Source organism: Dermochelys coriacea, chromosome 1, assembly GCF_009764565.3.
Source record: "Dermochelys coriacea isolate rDerCor1 chromosome 1, rDerCor1.pri.v4, whole genome shotgun sequence".
In the NCBI taxonomy this organism is placed as follows: domain Eukaryota; kingdom Metazoa; phylum Chordata; order Testudines; family Dermochelyidae; genus Dermochelys; species Dermochelys coriacea.
Genome location: NC_050068.2, coordinates 164,818,678 through 164,836,303, shown reverse-complemented (window position 1 = coordinate 164,836,303; position 17,626 = coordinate 164,818,678). Strand labels below are relative to the sequence as shown.

The window sequence follows — 17,626 nt, the reverse complement described above, 5'->3', positions numbered from 1 at the left end:
AACTCCATCTGACTGCACACCCCTAGTTGTCAACTACCGCCCCACACTGGAACCCAACCCAAATGCCCCAATAACAATTATGTGGGTGAAGCCAGACAATCACTACGCTCTCAAATAAGACAAGGCAGGGAACTTAAAATTCATAACTTTGCTAGACACTAAAAATCAAGGACTGAATAGAGACTTTATGGCTTATTACAACAATCTATAATTCAGTAACACCCCTCAGCTGCCTCCCCCTCGCCCCACCACCATATGATTGGAGTGGTGTTAACGGTCAACTTCACCTTGAATGGGCCCTTGAAATATGTTAAAGGCTTATACTGAACAATCTGTTCCACCTTGTATTTAGCTGTGACACTTGAGTATATTTCCCAGACCTGAAGAGCTCTGTGTAAGCTTGAAAGCTTGTCTCTCACCAACAGAAGTTGGTTCATAAGAGATTATTTCACCCACCTTGTCTCTCTTGGGACCGACATGGCTACAACAACACTACTCTCCAGCTGTGTCTACACTACGCACCTTTTAGCGACACAGCTGTGCCACTACAGCCATGCCGCTAAAAGGCGCACAGTGTAGCTGCTGTCTGTCGGAAGAAGAGAGCTCTCCTGTCAACAAAACAGCTTGTACCCCCAACAAGTGGCAGTAGCTTTGTCGACAGGAGAGCTCTCTGGTGTTTTTTTTGTTGGCAAAACTTGTGGTGTTGGGTGTGGGGTTCCACACCTATGAACGACAAAAGTTTTGTTGTTCAGGTTCCAGTGTAGACAGAACCTTCGTCAATAGAGCTCAAAGGACTTTACAAAGGAGAATAAGTATCTTTATCCTCATTTTACACATTGGAAAACTGGAGCACAGATCCTCTAGCTAGCATGCCATAAAACTCGGGGTGAAAGGACTCAAGATCTTACCACTTCTGAAAGGAAAATCCCATTTCTTATCTTTTAAAGGAGAGGTATGTGAATCGGGTGTATGGAAGGTCTATGCATTTTAAGGTCATTTGTTACCATTATTTTGCTGAACAGTACAGGCTGACCTTTTTCCTCGTCTTCTATCTTCTGGTTTGTGGCAGGGAAAGGATTTGTAAATTTGTCTGACTGGTGTAGGAAAGTTGGGAAAATCTAAATTATCAGATAAGAAATTGCCTTTCAGAACATTAAGAGTAGAGAGAAATGTATCATTTGACATGCAACAAATACTACAGCATAAGAAAAAAAAATCTATTGCTGGGGTTACTTTCTATAGCAAACTATCAAATAGGGGAACTATTTAAATTCACTGGAAAATTTTAGAAAGCATTACAAAAACATGGAGTCAGTTTATTTTGTTCAGACATTTAAAGCTTTTTTCTTTCCATTCTGTACTCTTTGTAAGTTTCAGGTGAGTTTTGAGTATACTGTAGCTTAAGATGGTTCACAATTAATTCCCACAAATTAAACGTGCAAAATCACATATAGTATAAATATTACCTTATCCCTAATGTCTGAATGTATCCAAATGTCATGTGTGTGGGTGATGTCCAGTGATTCTTCAGGACAGTAACACTTTTTGTCACAAGTTGAGGCTGTTTGGGAAAGAACAGTTTTTCCTTAATATGTTGTTTACAACTGTTTTGTTTATGTATTGCAGCCAAAAAGCAAAACTATTCATCGCAGAGAAACAATTTATGATCTCGTGCCAGAGGCTACTTACTGTCTGAAGGTTCAAGCACGCATAACTTCTGAAAGAAAAGTAGGTTCCTTCAGTCCAGTGTACTGCATTAAAACTACAGATCAAGGTAAAAATCTAGTAATCAAAATCCTACAACTAGCTTGACAGGTTTCAAAATCCTTTGCTCCAAAGTAGTAGAACTGTGCAAAATTACCAGCATTTCAACTGATTTCCGTGTAACCTTGCTAATCTGAACATCAGTTATCCAAAGTCCCTGTTATGGACAGCTTAATGTCTTCCAGTATCTACTGAGGTTTTTGATAATGAAAGGAATTTTCAGTTACCCAAACATATTCAGTGTCCACCATTACATTTAGATTATCGTGATTCTGTTGTGGTCCTAGATACAAATACAGGAATATTTGTTTTTGTGAGTTTGGTTTAGGATAAAACTTAGTTCAATTCCTGTAAGATATTGTTGTGCATATGTGGAAAAACTGAATCCATTTAGTTGAAATGCATGATTTTGCCAAGTTAACATGCTATTTTTGTGCAAACCCTGACTTTTTTTGTTCTGAAGCCCCAAAAAGTGATTGAGAGTGTATTTGCTTGCAGCTCATGAATTGTCTTGCAAAGTGCCTTTATCCTCTGTCCAAGTGACTTATTTTTTTAAAATAGACATTGAAAGGATTTTGTACTCTTCATGTTGTGTATGTAGGAACATAGGAATTTCAGTACTGAATTACACAAGTGGCCCACCTGGTCCAGAATCCAGTCAGAGGGTGGCTGGTCCCAGACGATTCAGGAGAGGTAGAAGAAATCTTTTTGGAGACAGTTATGGGATAATTTTCCCCAGAGAAGGTTTCCTCCTTTTTTCCAGTAGCTGGAGATGGTTTATCCCTGAAACGCTTATTTTAAAAGTTTCAAGTAACTGATGAAACCCAAATGATTTTTTTTTTCATGCATTACAAAAATAAACAGTTGAAGCAGGAGTAGAACGGTAACTAAATCTGCTACCTCAAAGCAGAAACAAATGAGTTTAAAAAAAAGAATTATCCTCTTAGTGCCAATGCCCTAGTTCAGTGGAACTTGCAGGAAACATAGTAGATCTGAGTTAGGGCTTACTGAACAAATAAAACTAACATATTGATAAATGCTGCTTTCATTCTGGTAAGAGAGAAGAGACCAGGAAATAATATTTATTTAGTGAGCTGTCTTCACAAGAAGAATTTCTAATGCAGTTATCTAATTTGCAATTTGAATAGGGTTAACATCCCTCTTCTTGCAGAAAGTGCCATGGTAACGTTCAACTGTATATGGCTTATGTTTTTTAGCTTGTAAACTTTGGTTAAATTATCAGCATTATTGTGTTGTACGTATAGTAGACTTCTTTAAAACCAATAAATAGCATCATTCAAAAAAGTGCCATGAGACTTTTAATGACCACAAGGGTCAGGACTTGATTTTATGTACCTCCACCAGAGTGCCCTGCCTCCTCATATCACTGTTTTGAATATTGGTTCAAAACTGTCCCTGAAAAAAAAAATACATCACCAACAAAGTTTCATGTAGCACCAAGATTTTCCTTGCTGGTATCCCATCCAGGTACAGACAAAGTTCTATCCTGCTTAATTTGTGACCTCTTTAGAAAAAATCCACTAACTATATGCTCTCTTTTATTATTGGTTTGGTATGGGGTTTCTTACTCTGTTCCAATAATTGACAATGGAATTCATGATTTTATGTTCAAAGTATGCTATTACTTTGGGTTGTCACAGACGGCAACCAAGGAATTGGAATCCAAAACTTATTATATATATTGCTAACCTCAGTTTCAATTTACGTTTTGCTTAAAATGAATAGTCTATTGTTCCAGATTCTTTACTTTTGTGTAGCTAAATTTTGCACTGTATAAAATCCCCAAGATTTGAGATAATGCTATGACGAGAACATAATGAGTTGCATCATAGCGTTCTTTATTTGCAGATCTTCCAGAATATATAATTTGTAAATTTGTATTGATGTACGTTATTCCAGCCAGATTCTCACTGATACTGGCTTCTCGGCATATTTCCCTATGCTAACATTTTTGGGCTGCCTAATAATCTCTTTAAAAACTGATGCTTTCCTACAGAACGCTCTGAGAGCTACTTACCCCTATGACTTAATCAGTTGTGTGCTATGATGGCAAATCAAAGAATATTTGAAAGTTCTATTCAAGCAGTTATTTAAAATATACTATACAGATGTTCTTACTGTGGGGAAAAATAAGTGTACATGACTTAGGACTTCTTGATGACAACGATGGTGAGTTTTGTTTTCTTTGCAATTTAGCATGGAATGTGCTACCTTATCCAGTGAATGTGGAAGTTCATGCTTTGAACATGAAGTTTCTTCTATCCTGGGATAATCAATATGATCAAAATGTGAGCTTTACGGTACAATACCTCAGGTAAGTTAAATAGTTTTTAAAGCTTTGCTGCTTAAGTAGACTTTAAACTTGACGGTTCTAAATTGCCCTCGATTAGGCCTCTGAAGTTAAATATTCCTAGAAACTCAAGTATGATATTAAGAAAAGTATCTTGATGTACTCCATTGAGGTAGTGGGTACTTCATCCAGTCGTCCCATGTGGTGTGCTTACAAGAATAATACCAAAGTTTGATCGTAGAAGTTCACAGCACTCAGTTTCTCTCGGAAGTTTTGAACACCTCTAGGCTAGGCTTCTAAATGTGTGCCAGATACTATTCCTATAAGATGAACACTCACATTTCCTAATCTGTCTTAACACCAAGGAAATTGATGAGTTGAAGTGAGAACTTAAACATGTGAAAGTCAGAAAATGCAAATATTAAAGTCCTCAGAGAAATTTTAACATTACGCATACTCTGGTATTTTCAAACACCATTAATGATTAGGCTGCAAATGTGTAACTTAGTATACATGGTGTATGTGCAGTGAGTGCACAAATGTTGCTGTCCTCAGCTAAATTTAAATAACCTGATCTGTTCAGATTTTAATTGAAAATGTTGCATTTAATACATTTTCCCCACTCTTCATTATAATTAAGAATGAACATTCAATAAAAAAGATGGAGTTCTGATGGAATTCTTTGAGCATGTCAGCAAAATAGTTGACGCAGAACTGCCTGATATAGCTTTGGACTTTGAAGAAGTCTTTGACATAAATTTACGCATTCATTACAGATGTTTGCTTAGAAACAGTGAACAGAAATGGACGTATTCATTCAACTGTAAATTTAAATGAAAAATATTGTTAGTTTGATAGAGAAGGGAGTCCATATTGACCACAAAATGTCATTTATTCTAGTGGATATTTAAAGAGTCTCCCTGAAGACTATTCAAATAAATGGAACACTATTTCTGGATGCGAAAACATCACTACTACACAGTGTGACTTCTCATCTGACATAGAAACTAGTGGAACTTACTTTCTCCGTGTACAGGCTATGAATGGATATAATAAATCACGTTGGTCTAATGAAATAAAAGTGGATCCTTGTGTAGTAAGTAAGTGGATATATTTTCTTCACCATTCTTCATTTCTCAGTTGGTTTATACACCATTAGTATCTGCATTCAGTGTAATCATTTTCATTTTTAATCTTTTTCTCATTTTTATAGTTCCCTGTAGAAGCACTGGGGGTGAAATACTGGCACCACTGAAGCCAGTGGGAGTTTTTTTCCCATTGATTTCAATGGAGCCAGGATTTCACTCCTGGCTTGAAAATGGCAAATTACTTACTAAAATTGAGATACACAGCATCTTGTGCACTTTTTGCATACTTTAACTTTCCTCATTCATTAACTATATGACATTAATCATTTTCTTAGGTAAATCTTAGCATACCAGATCATAGCAGGAGTCCCTCTAATCCGGCATTTGCCTTGGACGCAGGGCCAGTTCCTGATGTGTCAGAGAAGGGGGAAACTAGAAAACCAGTCAATTGTGGACTCAATCTCAATTACTGAGGGACAGTCTTCACTCATTGATATATTTTGCTTTCCACCACCAACTCTCTGTATAACGTTTTTCATGAGTAATATACCCAAATGCGTGGATGCTAAATATCTAAACTGTATTCTTAAATTCATTTGCTTAAATTTGGGTTATTGCTGGTTATGCACTGTGTGTCTTATTACTTTATCCACAAATACAAAGTTTGTTTCTAATCTGAGTACACTACCCAGATGTACAGACACTCTCTGTTCTCAACCTATGTATTTTATATAATTTTTTTAACATTAGCTTTAATAAAAAATTTTTATTTCTAACTAGTGGTTTGCAACTCCCAGGGAAGTTATGACAGACAACTGGGGAGAGGGTTGCAAGGCACTGAAAACTTAACTACAATGTAAAACAGGGTTCTCAAACTTCATTGCACTGCAACCCTCTTCTGAAAACAAAAATTACTACATGACCCCAGGAGGTGGGACTGAAGCCTGAGCCTACCTATGTCCCACTGCCTCAGGCGGTGGGGCTAACGTCCAAGCTCCACTGCCCTGGGTGTGGAGGGCCAAAGTCCCAGGGCTTCAGCCCTAGGTGGTTGGTCTCAGGCTTTGGCTTTGGTGACCCCATTAAAATGGGGTCGTGACTCACTTTGGGGTCCCAACCCACAGTTTGAAAACTGCTGATCTACAATAAAGAAAATCTTGCTCTGGCACTCCTTGCACATGTTACTTTTCAGTGTCCTCTATTTTGTCAGCCTTTCAATGCACAAACAAATGATATAGGCTTATCAGCTTTATCATTGTTACTTTTATAGTAAATGTAAAGGTATTGAAAAAAATTAAGTGTTTTTTTACTTCGAGTTAAGGCGTTTCAACCTGAAAAGGCTGAGAAAACATTACCTTATAACAGTGGTCACCAACTGGTTGATTGCGATCTCCAGCAGTGCAATGTGGTTGCCGCTAAGGCAGACTCCTTGCCTACTCCGGCCCCAAACCACTCCCAGAAGCGGCCAGCACAGACGTGCAGCCCCAGGGGCGTGGAGCAGAGGTCTACTTCTGCATGCTGCTCCTGCCTGCAAGCACCACCCCTGCAGCTCCCATTGGTTGGGAGAGCTGTGTGGGGTGGTGCTTACAGAGAGTGGCAGTATACAGAGCCACGTGCCCCCCAGGGGCCGCAGGGGAGCGTTGGCCCCTTCTGGGAGTGGTGTGCAACCAGGATAGGCAGCCTCCACCAACCGGGAGTTGCTAGAGGTAAGCGCTGCCTGGTGGGAGGCCGCAAGCCAAACCACCTCCTGCACCCAGAGCCTGCACCCCAGTCCTTTCCTACACCCCAAGCCCCACTCTGACCCCCCCCGAGCCAGCACCCCAGGCCCCTCCAGCCCTGACCCCCCCTCCTAGAGCCAGCACCCCATACACCTTCCTGCACCCCAACCCCTTGCCCCAGCCCAGTGAAAGTGAGCGTGGGGGAGAGGGAACAATGGAGGGGGGAGGTGGAGTGGGTGGGGCTTTGGGATAGGGCGGGGCCTTGGGGAGGGGGCGGGGTAGATCCTAGGTTGCCCTTAAATTCAAAAAGTTGGAGACCACTGCTTTTCTTACCCCTTTACTGAAGACTGAAAATCAATAATGCTTCTCACCTGGCTTATACCTCTGGAGGTAAAAGAGGAACTGCTTCCTGATCCAGTTGATCAGTTTAAGAAGCACAAAGACTGTCATAGTTCTTGTAATGGTTGCTGGGTGTAGATGAGAGGCTTGCATGTGGGCTTCCTATTGGAGAATAAATTGGTGGTATGGAGTCTGGGTATATTAGTTCAACTTGTTTTATGCTATACACGCCAATCTTTGAACACAGGTGATCACAAATAGCATGCATGTAGTCCCTTTTTAGAAATCACAGTCTATAGATTAGTGTCTGGTTCTCAGGAAGAAGCTTTGCCCCAAGAATTGACGTCAGACAGAGGAAATAAGACAAACTGCAAACTCTCCTGCTGTTTGCAACAGCTCCCCCAACAGACTACATACATTTCCTCAAAAATTAACAATAATACAGCAGTTCTTCAAAGAATGGATAGTGTTTGCACACTAAGGAAAAAAATAACTAAGACTAACAGTGCCATCTGGTGACTCTTGCATGTTTTTATCCTGCTAATATAAATAAAATTATTTTCATGTTTTCATTAGCTCTCCCTATTAAATTAAACTATCAAGTAGATATTGCAATGCATGTTTTAAAATTTCAGTAGCTGTATTTTGACTGATATATATCACAACTTCAAATATCATTCACAGTGTGACTGAAAGCTCAAAAACAACAAATACAATATTAATGCTGAAACATTAGGGTTAAACGTTTACATCATTGTGCCTGTTTTCCCATCTCCCACTATTTGTTTATGTAAAGGTACTAGTAAAGGCCAGATTTCTAGCCATAAATCTGAAAACCTTTGTTATGGGTTTAATCACAGCCATAACACTTTTTATTTACATGTTTTAGCCAACAGATTTTTAACTTTTTTTTGTGTGTGTGTGTAATTGTTTTAAGATGAAATTGGCCCTCCAAACATAACAGTAAGCTCTAGTGAGGATTCGCTTCGTATCCAGCTCACTCCTCCAGGAGAGTCTGAAAATAAGTCCATGAGTGAATTTTATGACTTATCTTACCGCGTTCTGTACTGGAAAAATTCTTCAGATACTGAGGTAGAAAAACTTTTTCAAACGTCTTTAATTAAAAAGGTATAATAAGTAACATGATTTTAATGTTGCACTAAGACCTTCCCTCTTAAAAAATTTAATTTCACAAAGAGTCTTGTATATGATTTTCTTGTTGCAGAGCTCACATAAAATATATACATCCCAGCAAGATTTTACGTCATGAAGTAGGCAAAGAGATGGTAATATTGGTTTGTTGATGGCAGCTATCCTTCATGATATTGCCTCTGTACAGTCATTTTAGGAATCTTGCATGAATGGCTGCTAATGGATCACTTTTGAGTAGTTGACTGCATGGCTCTCTGGAAGCAGTTTATTTAGGACCTGACCCCATGCACATTGAAGTCATTGATAAAGCTCCCATTGACTTCACTGGTGCAGGATCAGGCTTTTAGAGAAAAAAATTACTTCAGTATAACTTCTTTCTGAAGTTCTGTATTGGCAGTTTTATGGCCACTCAGTTCAAAAAACAGTAATTCTTATATCAGTTACTCCAAGAAGGGACAAAAAAGCTGGCATAACACTAATTCAGTTGTTTCCCTGTTGATCTAAAAATATTCCTTTTAAATTCTCAGCACTGAAGTTTGTATGGCATTTCTAGTTAATTCAGAGCTAAGGTTAGACTGAATTTCTCTGCATTTATGAATTTGCACATTTTTAGGTGACATTTTGATGTGATTTTCCATTTTTAAACTTTTGTGTAATAAACTCTTTAACTTTGTTTTACAAGACTACTATAAGAATGCACACATGAAAAGATATCAGAACACTTAAAAATACCAGAAAGTTTCCTGTATGTACAGCACAAACTTTGAAGTGTACTATTGCAAGCACCTTTTCAAAATAGTGAAAATGGTTAGTTAGTTACTATCTAAATGTAGTTTTGAAATTGAAACTTTTTTTTGATTTGAAATAGTAAAGTATAATTAAAATTATACAAAAAATATTTTTTCAGTATAGTATTGCATTGCTTACAATTTTAATACAGTTGAATCAATCTTCTACTGTTTTTTTAACTCGCATTTCTTTTTCTTTCAGGAGAAAATCAAAGAAGAAGAACAGTTATTATTCACAATCTCTAACTTGACACCCTTGGTTTTGTACTGTTTGAAAGTGCAAGCATTTTCACCAGCATATAAAAAAGATGGTCATTTTAGTGATGTGGCATGTATTAAAACACTTAATGGTATGAAAAGTTTAAATATATGTTTGGGATATATTGAAACTCAGTTCAAAAATTTTTATAATTTAGGCTACAATAAAATGACTTAACCTAAAATATGCAATTACCCCTGGAAAGACACATTTCTCCATATACTGTAAAATGTGAAGTGTAACTATTGTGAATTGAGACATCAAAAATCAGCATGATTTAACTTACACTAGTTACGTGGGATGCTCCATGAAAATAAAAGTAAATGCAAATCAAAATTAAGTTAGAAAAGTATGAATTATACTGTATGTGATACTTTCAAGTTTATTGTATTGTGTCTTTATCTATTCTTGGAGAGTTTAAAAGATCCTGTACTGGTAAAAGGGGGCAAAGTGTATAGCTCATCACTGAGTGAAATCCCATCCATGTACAGATGGCCAGCATAGGGGATTACTTTTGTCCTATGTGAACACAAAGGGATGATGATTGTAGAATTTCTAACTGATCTTATGGCTAGAAATGTTTTCAAATATTAAAATTGTCTTAGAGTAACATGGAGTTGTCTTAAAACTATCACCCATATGAACATTACCTATTACATACTGGCATTTATAATCCCCAAATGTGGGATTTTTTTTCTCTTCATATGACAGACCTTATCCATTTTACTATTCTTTGGATTTTTTTTTCCGCAGTAAGGAGCCTACATCTGTAATCAGGATCCAAGCATGCCTTACCAACACTCTCGATAAAGAGAAATTGTTTCATTGGTTTGCACATAATGCCCCATACATCAGGCTGTAGGATTTTGTTTTTACATCACTTATCTGGAAGTGGAAAGTACTGGCTGCATTGCCTGTAGCTTTTGAAAGTATATTCAGAATGCAGACAGCTAATGAAAGAGAGAAAAGATGATGGAAGAAAATGATCGTATTCCAGAGTAGAATGGGTGAAACACTTGTAGTAAATTCCAGGTTCCTCAAAAGAGATTATTCTCTGATGCTTACAATTCTTTGGAATTAAGAGCTGGATTCTGCCAGCCTTACTCATGTTAAAACACTTAGTATCTTATTCCACAAATCTACTTGATGCCAATGGAAAATACACTTGATCCTGCAGGGGGCTGAGAATTCTGGCCCCGATTCTTTCAGTGGTCTACATACCTGCTTAAAGTTAAGCACACACTGCAGTGCTTTGCTGATTGAGGTACCTGACAAGATGAAGCCTTAAATAGAGAAAACAATATCCTGATTAAAGGCAGCAGAATATGGTCCTGTGACAAGCTGCTGGGGATACCTAGAGCTGTGAGACACTGCTACCCCTTTCCATCTGAGCTTAAACTTTAAAAAAATTAAGTGTTTGTATTTCTTCAGTAGGTGAATTTCTTAAAATATGTTTGTCCCATAAATGCTTAAACTAAATTATTGTGGCGTTTGTTGCCACAGGAAGTCATTGAAGCCAGGAATTTAACAAGTTTCCAAAAGAGATTGGATATCAAGAATATCCAGAGTTATTAATGATGTCAAATTTTGGAAGAGATATTAAACTTCATGCTTCAAAGTTTAGGGCAATCTTAACTATTAATCAGGAAGACACCTATGTGAGGGGCAGACTGTCCCACATCTGCCTACTGTGTGGTTTTTACATTTTACTCTGGAGCATCTGTACTGGCCACTGTCAGACAGGGACCTGGACTAGATGGACCTTGGCTTTGATCCAAAATGGCAGTTTCTATCTACCTAAATTTGGTGCCTAAAACCTTTTTGCTTTGTTTCAGTAGAATGCTCTAAGCTATTGGGATGGTGTGAGAATTTATTCATATTCATGTAATGCTTTCAAGAAGTAAAACACTGTAAATGTAAAGTCTTATGGTATAGCCTTTACATTGTATATGACCTTTAAATATAGAGATCTTGGTGATAGGACCCTTCATGAATACCTAGATAGATTAATGATTATTCCTTTCTTTTTTAGATAAAACTTCACCTTGGACTATTTTGAAAACCTTTGTAATCGCCATGATTGTCTTCTTCTTTTTTGTATCATTTTTGATTTTTGGTATATATTATATATTTAGACGGATCAGATATGCGTTCTTTCCATCATGCAAACCTCCTTCAAACATAGAGGTAAGATTTTGACTATCTTTCCAAGAATGTAACTATTCAAGGATCAAAGAACAGTAGAATGTCATCACATAATATATCTGATTCATTGTTCTAAAGAATAGTTTTCACAGTAGCAGCCGTGTTAGTCTGTATTCCCAAAAAGAAAAGAAGTACTTTTTGCGAATACAGACTAACACGGCTGCTACTCTGAAACCTGTCATTATGCAAGACACTGAATTTAGCCGTATAGAGTGGAAATCTGTCAACTTCATGAAAAAACTCGCATAGATACAGACAGACATCATCTTCCTCTCCAAATGCAAACAGATGGACATCATACCACTCTAAGGTGCCACAAGTACTCCTTTTCTTTTTTCTAAAGAATAGTGTCTCTGTATTTCATAGTGTCAGGGAGACTTGCCAGGATTAGATACCAAGAGTTTAATGATAAAGTATGTGAATTAGTCTGATCTCTTTTGTGATTATTACTGATTTCTCTAAATCTGTGATAAACAGATATTTCAATTTGTATGGAAAAAAGGGGAAAGCCTATTGAAAGCCATTACAAAATAATGTTTTAGGATTTCTGCCTTGTCAAGCTGACCCAAAGAAGGGAAAAGCCTGTATCAAATTTTATTTTTAAATAAAGGAACGCCTTTGTGCAAATGTTTTTTTCTTCCAAGCTTCAGGTTTTGCTTTTAAAAAAAAAAAAAAAAAAAAAAACCTACTTTTTATGGGACATTGCATCCTCTAGAGCTGATGCATAAAGAATAAGTGGAGTAGATGAGAATGAAGAAAGTTCATGGGGAGTGCTCCTTTCCCATGAGTTCCTCTGAGTCTCCAACTCATGTTCCCTTCTCCTCTGCCACCCAACACTCCTAATTGCACTGTGGCTGATGGATGAGGAGCTTAATTTTTGTAGCTTGTTCTGTAGGTGTGCAACATGGTTTTTAATCAATTCTAGAAAAGTAGACCAGAGAAATGTTATGATTTTAAATGGAAAAATTTGTTTTATGGCTGACTGACTAGGATATTGATCCTGTATCCATTCTTATTCAATGTATTTTAGAATCTTTACTACACTTAAAATCTATGGGTTTATCTGTTTCCTCACTTAGTCCACTTGGGAGCAATAGCGATTTTTCATTTAACTATTTTTTTCATATGGCTGTTAAAAGGTTTTGCAGGGTTTATTGAACTAGTATCTGCCAGTAGGAAATCCAGTTCCTCCATAGGATCTAAACTTGGTATTAACGCAATTATGTGCACCCTTCAAACCTCTCTCTCTCAATAAAAACAACTTTATAATAGGAGTTAGTCTATCTAGAAGAATTATGGAACTACATGTTTTGATGGTAGACCCTCTTTCTATTGTTTGTTTTCATAAGGACAAGGTTGTACACAGACTTCACCCAAAGTTTATCCCAAAGTAATTTCAGATTTTCATGTTAATCAGTATACTGGTTATCTTTCTTGGATCTCATGCTCATAAGGGTGAGTGTAGATTAGTGTTCAGACATAGTTTTATTGTTGTCTGGCTAGAACTAAGGAGTTTAGGCCTTTCCCAAATTGTTCATTTCCTGTGCTGGAAACTTTAGGGGCTGAGCTGTTTCTGCACAGTCCTTGTCTAGATGGGCTAGAGAGCATATAGAGTAGAGTTAAGATCTCTTCTCTCTCACCTCCTGCTGGTCTCGGAACTCTCTCAACTAGAGTGGTTGGTACCTGTGTGGCATGTTAGGCATGTTCCTCTTTTTGAAATATGTAAGCTGCAATTGGGGTTCATGTCTCACTTTCATTAAACATTACAGTTTTAAATATGGTATCTAGATCTGATGCTCAGTTTGATAGAGCAGTGTTTCAATCTGTATGTAATTAGGACGCCATATGCCTCCATCCTTAGTTTGGCAAGCAGTATTTAACAATCTCATGAGAGGGAATGTTCAGCAGAAACTCAACAAAAAAGGTTGGTTACTTGTAACCAAAGGTCTTTGATATGGATTCTTTGTATTCTCACTCCCTGCCCACCTTCCCCCTTTTGTGGAATCCTAATTAATTCCTTGCTCTATAAAGGGACTGTGTCCCTTTTTATAGCCTCGCTCTCAGAACATGCTCAAATGCTGATGTGAGGCTTAGGAGGGGCACACAAGCACTCTGGCACTGCCACAAGAAGGTCCACTGTCCAAGTTGCACCAGTCAGTGCATCCCAAGAGTGTGAATGTGCAGAATCAATCTCAAACTCCAGTTACAAGTAGTAATTTTCATTTTCCCCTTCAGGGTTAATGAGACGAAGTTCTTTGACTTCACCCGTCCGTCCAGTTATGTAACAGTATGATGAAAGGAATGTGGTTACATCCCCTCACTGTCTTCTAGTAACATCAGAAATGATGGAGCACAAATATCTTGTAAGGGAGGGATGCCACTGGCACTTTCTCCCACCCAAACCATAACCCTGTGGTCATTTAAGCTGCAGTGACTGAAATCAGGAGTAGGTGAGGCTCAGGGGTAACTACGTTGAGGACTGTATGCAAGTAGTCATGGAACAAAAGGAAGCCTTTTTTCTTCCTTCCAAATCATAAGCTCCACTTTTACCTCAAAATAGTTCCCACTGTCATGGGGTAGTTCCTATAAACTCTCTTCAGTCTGTACATATTCAGGTAGTGTTTGTATGGAAATACTTTTTAAAGTTGTATTGTTGTTCACATAAAACTTAGGTTTGCTTGAGAGTGCCCTTTCCCTCCACATGCACCTTCACAAGATGCACACATTATGGCTCACAGCATTCAAATACTAAAGTGTAGCAAGAATCAGCTTTCACAGTACTCTCCCAGTTGCCTCTGAGAACGTTATATTGTTGACAAGGTGGCATGTCACTTGGACAGTGTACCTTGTTCCCAGTGCACTTCTGTGTCAATGGAGCCCTTAGCATATACAGTACATACTGCTTTACAAACATTAGTATCAGTCAAGTTGTAACTTAAACAATATATCTACTATCAAATTATCTGTAAATTGAATTGTAAGGCAAAATTTCAGCTGTTTGCATCAATTGTAGACTGGCAACACAGTTCATGTAATGCTTTATTCATAAGTGTCCCCTTCATAGGAAGGGATTTTAAATACTTTAGTCTAGAGTTGAGTTAACAGTTCACTATTTGTAAAGTACTGAGGGGCATAAGACTAGATGGAACTCCTTCCCTTATCTAAGTGCCCCAGCACCCACTGTCTCTCTCTTTCAAATTTTTCCTCAGAACCTTTTCTCCCCTTGCAAAGCATGCAAATGCCAATCCCCATCAGTTTAAAACAAAAAAATGTACCTACCTATTACCACCACTTCCCTGTCCTCAAATGCGCTAAGTTTTTTTTTCTTCTGGGTCTCAAAGTGTGTACTTGTGGTGTTGACGTAGTAGCTCCCTGCTCCAAAAGGCTAGAGTGTCTGTATAATCTTTTCTTTTATATTTTGCTGAGCACACTGTGTAAGTGGTTAATACTTATAAGCACAGTTTAAAAAAAAAAAAAGAGAGAGAGAGAGAAAAATTAGTTATGGCCATATAGACTGTAAGGCCAGAAGGAACCACCATGATCATCTAGTCTGACCTGCACATTGCAGGCCACAGAATCTTACCCACTCCTGTAATAGACCCATAACCTCTGGCTGAATTACTGAAGTTCTCAGATCATGATTTAAAGACTTCAAGTTATCAAGAATCCACCATTTACACTAGTTTAGGGACATATCTAGAGACATTTTGTAATACTTGTCTGTATTTACATACCAAAGCAACCTTTATGGTTAAGTTATTAACGCCTTAAAAAAAAAAAAAAAAAAGGTGCCATACCATAAGTAGAGACATCATTGTACTACAGAATATAATGGGAACAAGATTGCAAAGAGCTGCATTAACCAAAGCCATATTTAAGCTTATAACTAATCATTTTGTTTTTCCTCTCTCCTTCCATTCTCCCCTATCTGCAGTGCCTTGGTGGACAACCTTTCAACAGTCCGTATCTGTCAACTTCAGAGGAGCCAACAGAAAATTGTTGTATAATTGAGAGTATTGTTATAGAGGAAACAAATCAAACTGATTTTAAAGACTACAAACCCTCTAAACAGAGCACTCGAGATTCAGGAAATTATTCTAATGATGATGATACTTCTGGAACTAAAGTGTTATAAGAAATGCTAGAACAGGAAACAGCATAACTAAACATAACCTCAGACTTGAGACTGGCAGCCTAACTAGCATTTTGCTGTTCTCATTACATATGGAAGAGTCTTTGCCTGACAAAGGCAGGATGATGTCAAACTGTTGGTCCTAAAGCTTCCGGTTTTGCTTTTTAGTAGTGCAAAATTACGTAAATGTGAGGAACAAATATTACTACTGCTTCTCCAGGAAAAGGATATTCTTCTGACATACCAGTTTGGTTGGTATTTAGTACTAGTCTTTCTGTTTACCATGTGGATCCTGATAACATCAGCAAAAGTCCTGTGATGTCTCCGCAGAAAAGACAATCTTTGCCCATCTATGTTGCTGGTGGTAGATGCCAACATATGTAGACAGCGGTCTCAAAAGAAAACTCTGCTAAGCTTCCTTAAGCCTGCTCTTGGAACTCCTGGTGCCACTTGTCCATTGTATGTGCTCGTGTCAATTCTGTGAACTTTAAACTTATTACTATCAATATGCCCTCCTCCGAGACAATTCAGCTAGACAAATGTTTTAGAAGTAGACATAAAACATCCCTAATTCATCTAATTGACTCTATTACAACAAACACTTTTGGCTTTAGATCAAAAACATGCAGCTAACATGCAGAGGTAGAGACAGAAAAGGGATTTTTCTCAGGTAAATATTAGCTGGAGAAGTTAAAGGAAAATAGTGGATGCTTGTTGTAAGAATAGTTTTGGGCAACTTTGTCTTGATCGTTCTAGCCTAACAAGCACTACATCCAGAATAAAACAGTGATCTTCCAGATTAGATGTGCATAAAAGCAAAATCTCAGCCCTGTAAGAACGGAACAAATTCTATTATGCACTTTAATGCCAAAGCAAGTTAGGGAGCTTATACTTGTGTCTGTTTAGTAACCAGATGCCCATAAGTTGTAACATTTTTACCCACAGCTGAGATGTAGTTAAATGTGAAATTCTCTCCTACATTTGAAAATAACAAACATTTTATTTTCAACTTGTTCTTGAATTCCTACTGATCGTAAATGAAGGGCAAACACAACCATCAAATGGAAGTGGCTTTGGAAAACTGGATCCTTTCAATCCCCCGCCATAGAGCCAAATGATTGCTAAAATTTATAAACCTGAATCCAACTGATTTTAATGTTGTGGTGCCACAATTACATATCTAGATATTGGTATGGTTGAATCATCTTTGAAGCATACACACAGAGGAATTATTTAAAGCAGTGATTTTTGTATGTTGCTGGGGTAAATTTAGTTTTCTCATTATGATTGCGCTGCAATTACTAGTTTGATTTATAATTCCTCTGGACTGACAATAGCAATAATATTCGCCATTTACAAACTTTTCCAGCTCAGATCTTTCTTTATCAGTGGGCTCTTGTTTATACAAAACATGATGCATTCTGCACTGACACTTGAAAAAAATTTACTCCAGTCTTGTGGATAATTTTTCCACCCTTATTCTTGTCATATGGGATTTTAAAAATAGATTCCTGTTTTATGGGGAAAGTTGACTTGGGTAAGAACCAGGACACACTCTTCCAGCTTTCATGTAAATTTATAACTTGCTATAGGTGATTGTTGGTGTCTGTCAAAATTTGAATATTTTTGATCTGTAAGATCTAAGTGGGTGTTCCCAGCTTAATCCTCAATACTTATTGGACAGGATAGTATGTCTTTTTTCCCCCCAGCATAGTTCTGCTTAGTACACAATGTGACAGTGAGGCTGGGATTGCTTAGGATAATAACCTGTAGTTAGAAAGGAAAATACAGCATTTGGACATGACATGAATTTTCCTCTTACTACTTGTAGATTTAAACGTTCATTATTTTACCTTTTGGCACTTCGAGCAGA

General features: G+C 37.6%; 1 protein-coding gene across 3 annotated transcripts in view; it reads left to right on the top strand.

Moving 5' to 3' along the window:
- The window catches only part of IFNAR1 (interferon alpha and beta receptor subunit 1), a 36,228-nt gene extending 19,466 nt beyond the window's left edge, over positions 1 to 16,762 (top strand). For all 3 annotated transcript variants that reach the window (XM_038391399.2, XM_038391408.2, XM_043508405.1), the window contains exons 5-11: positions 1,627 to 1,774; positions 3,982 to 4,099; positions 4,976 to 5,175; positions 8,155 to 8,309; positions 9,360 to 9,507; positions 11,449 to 11,603; positions 15,556 to 16,762. In XM_038391399.2, coding sequence (XP_038247327.1) covers positions 1,627 to 1,774; positions 3,982 to 4,099; positions 4,976 to 5,175; positions 8,155 to 8,309; positions 9,360 to 9,507; positions 11,449 to 11,603; positions 15,556 to 15,756 — 1,125 coding nt within the window. In that variant the 3' untranslated portion in view covers positions 15,757 to 16,762. The remainder of the gene's footprint in view (positions 1 to 1,626; positions 1,775 to 3,981; positions 4,100 to 4,975; positions 5,176 to 8,154; positions 8,310 to 9,359; positions 9,508 to 11,448; positions 11,604 to 15,555) is intronic.
- The last annotated feature ends 864 nt before the right edge of the window (positions 16,763 to 17,626 follow it).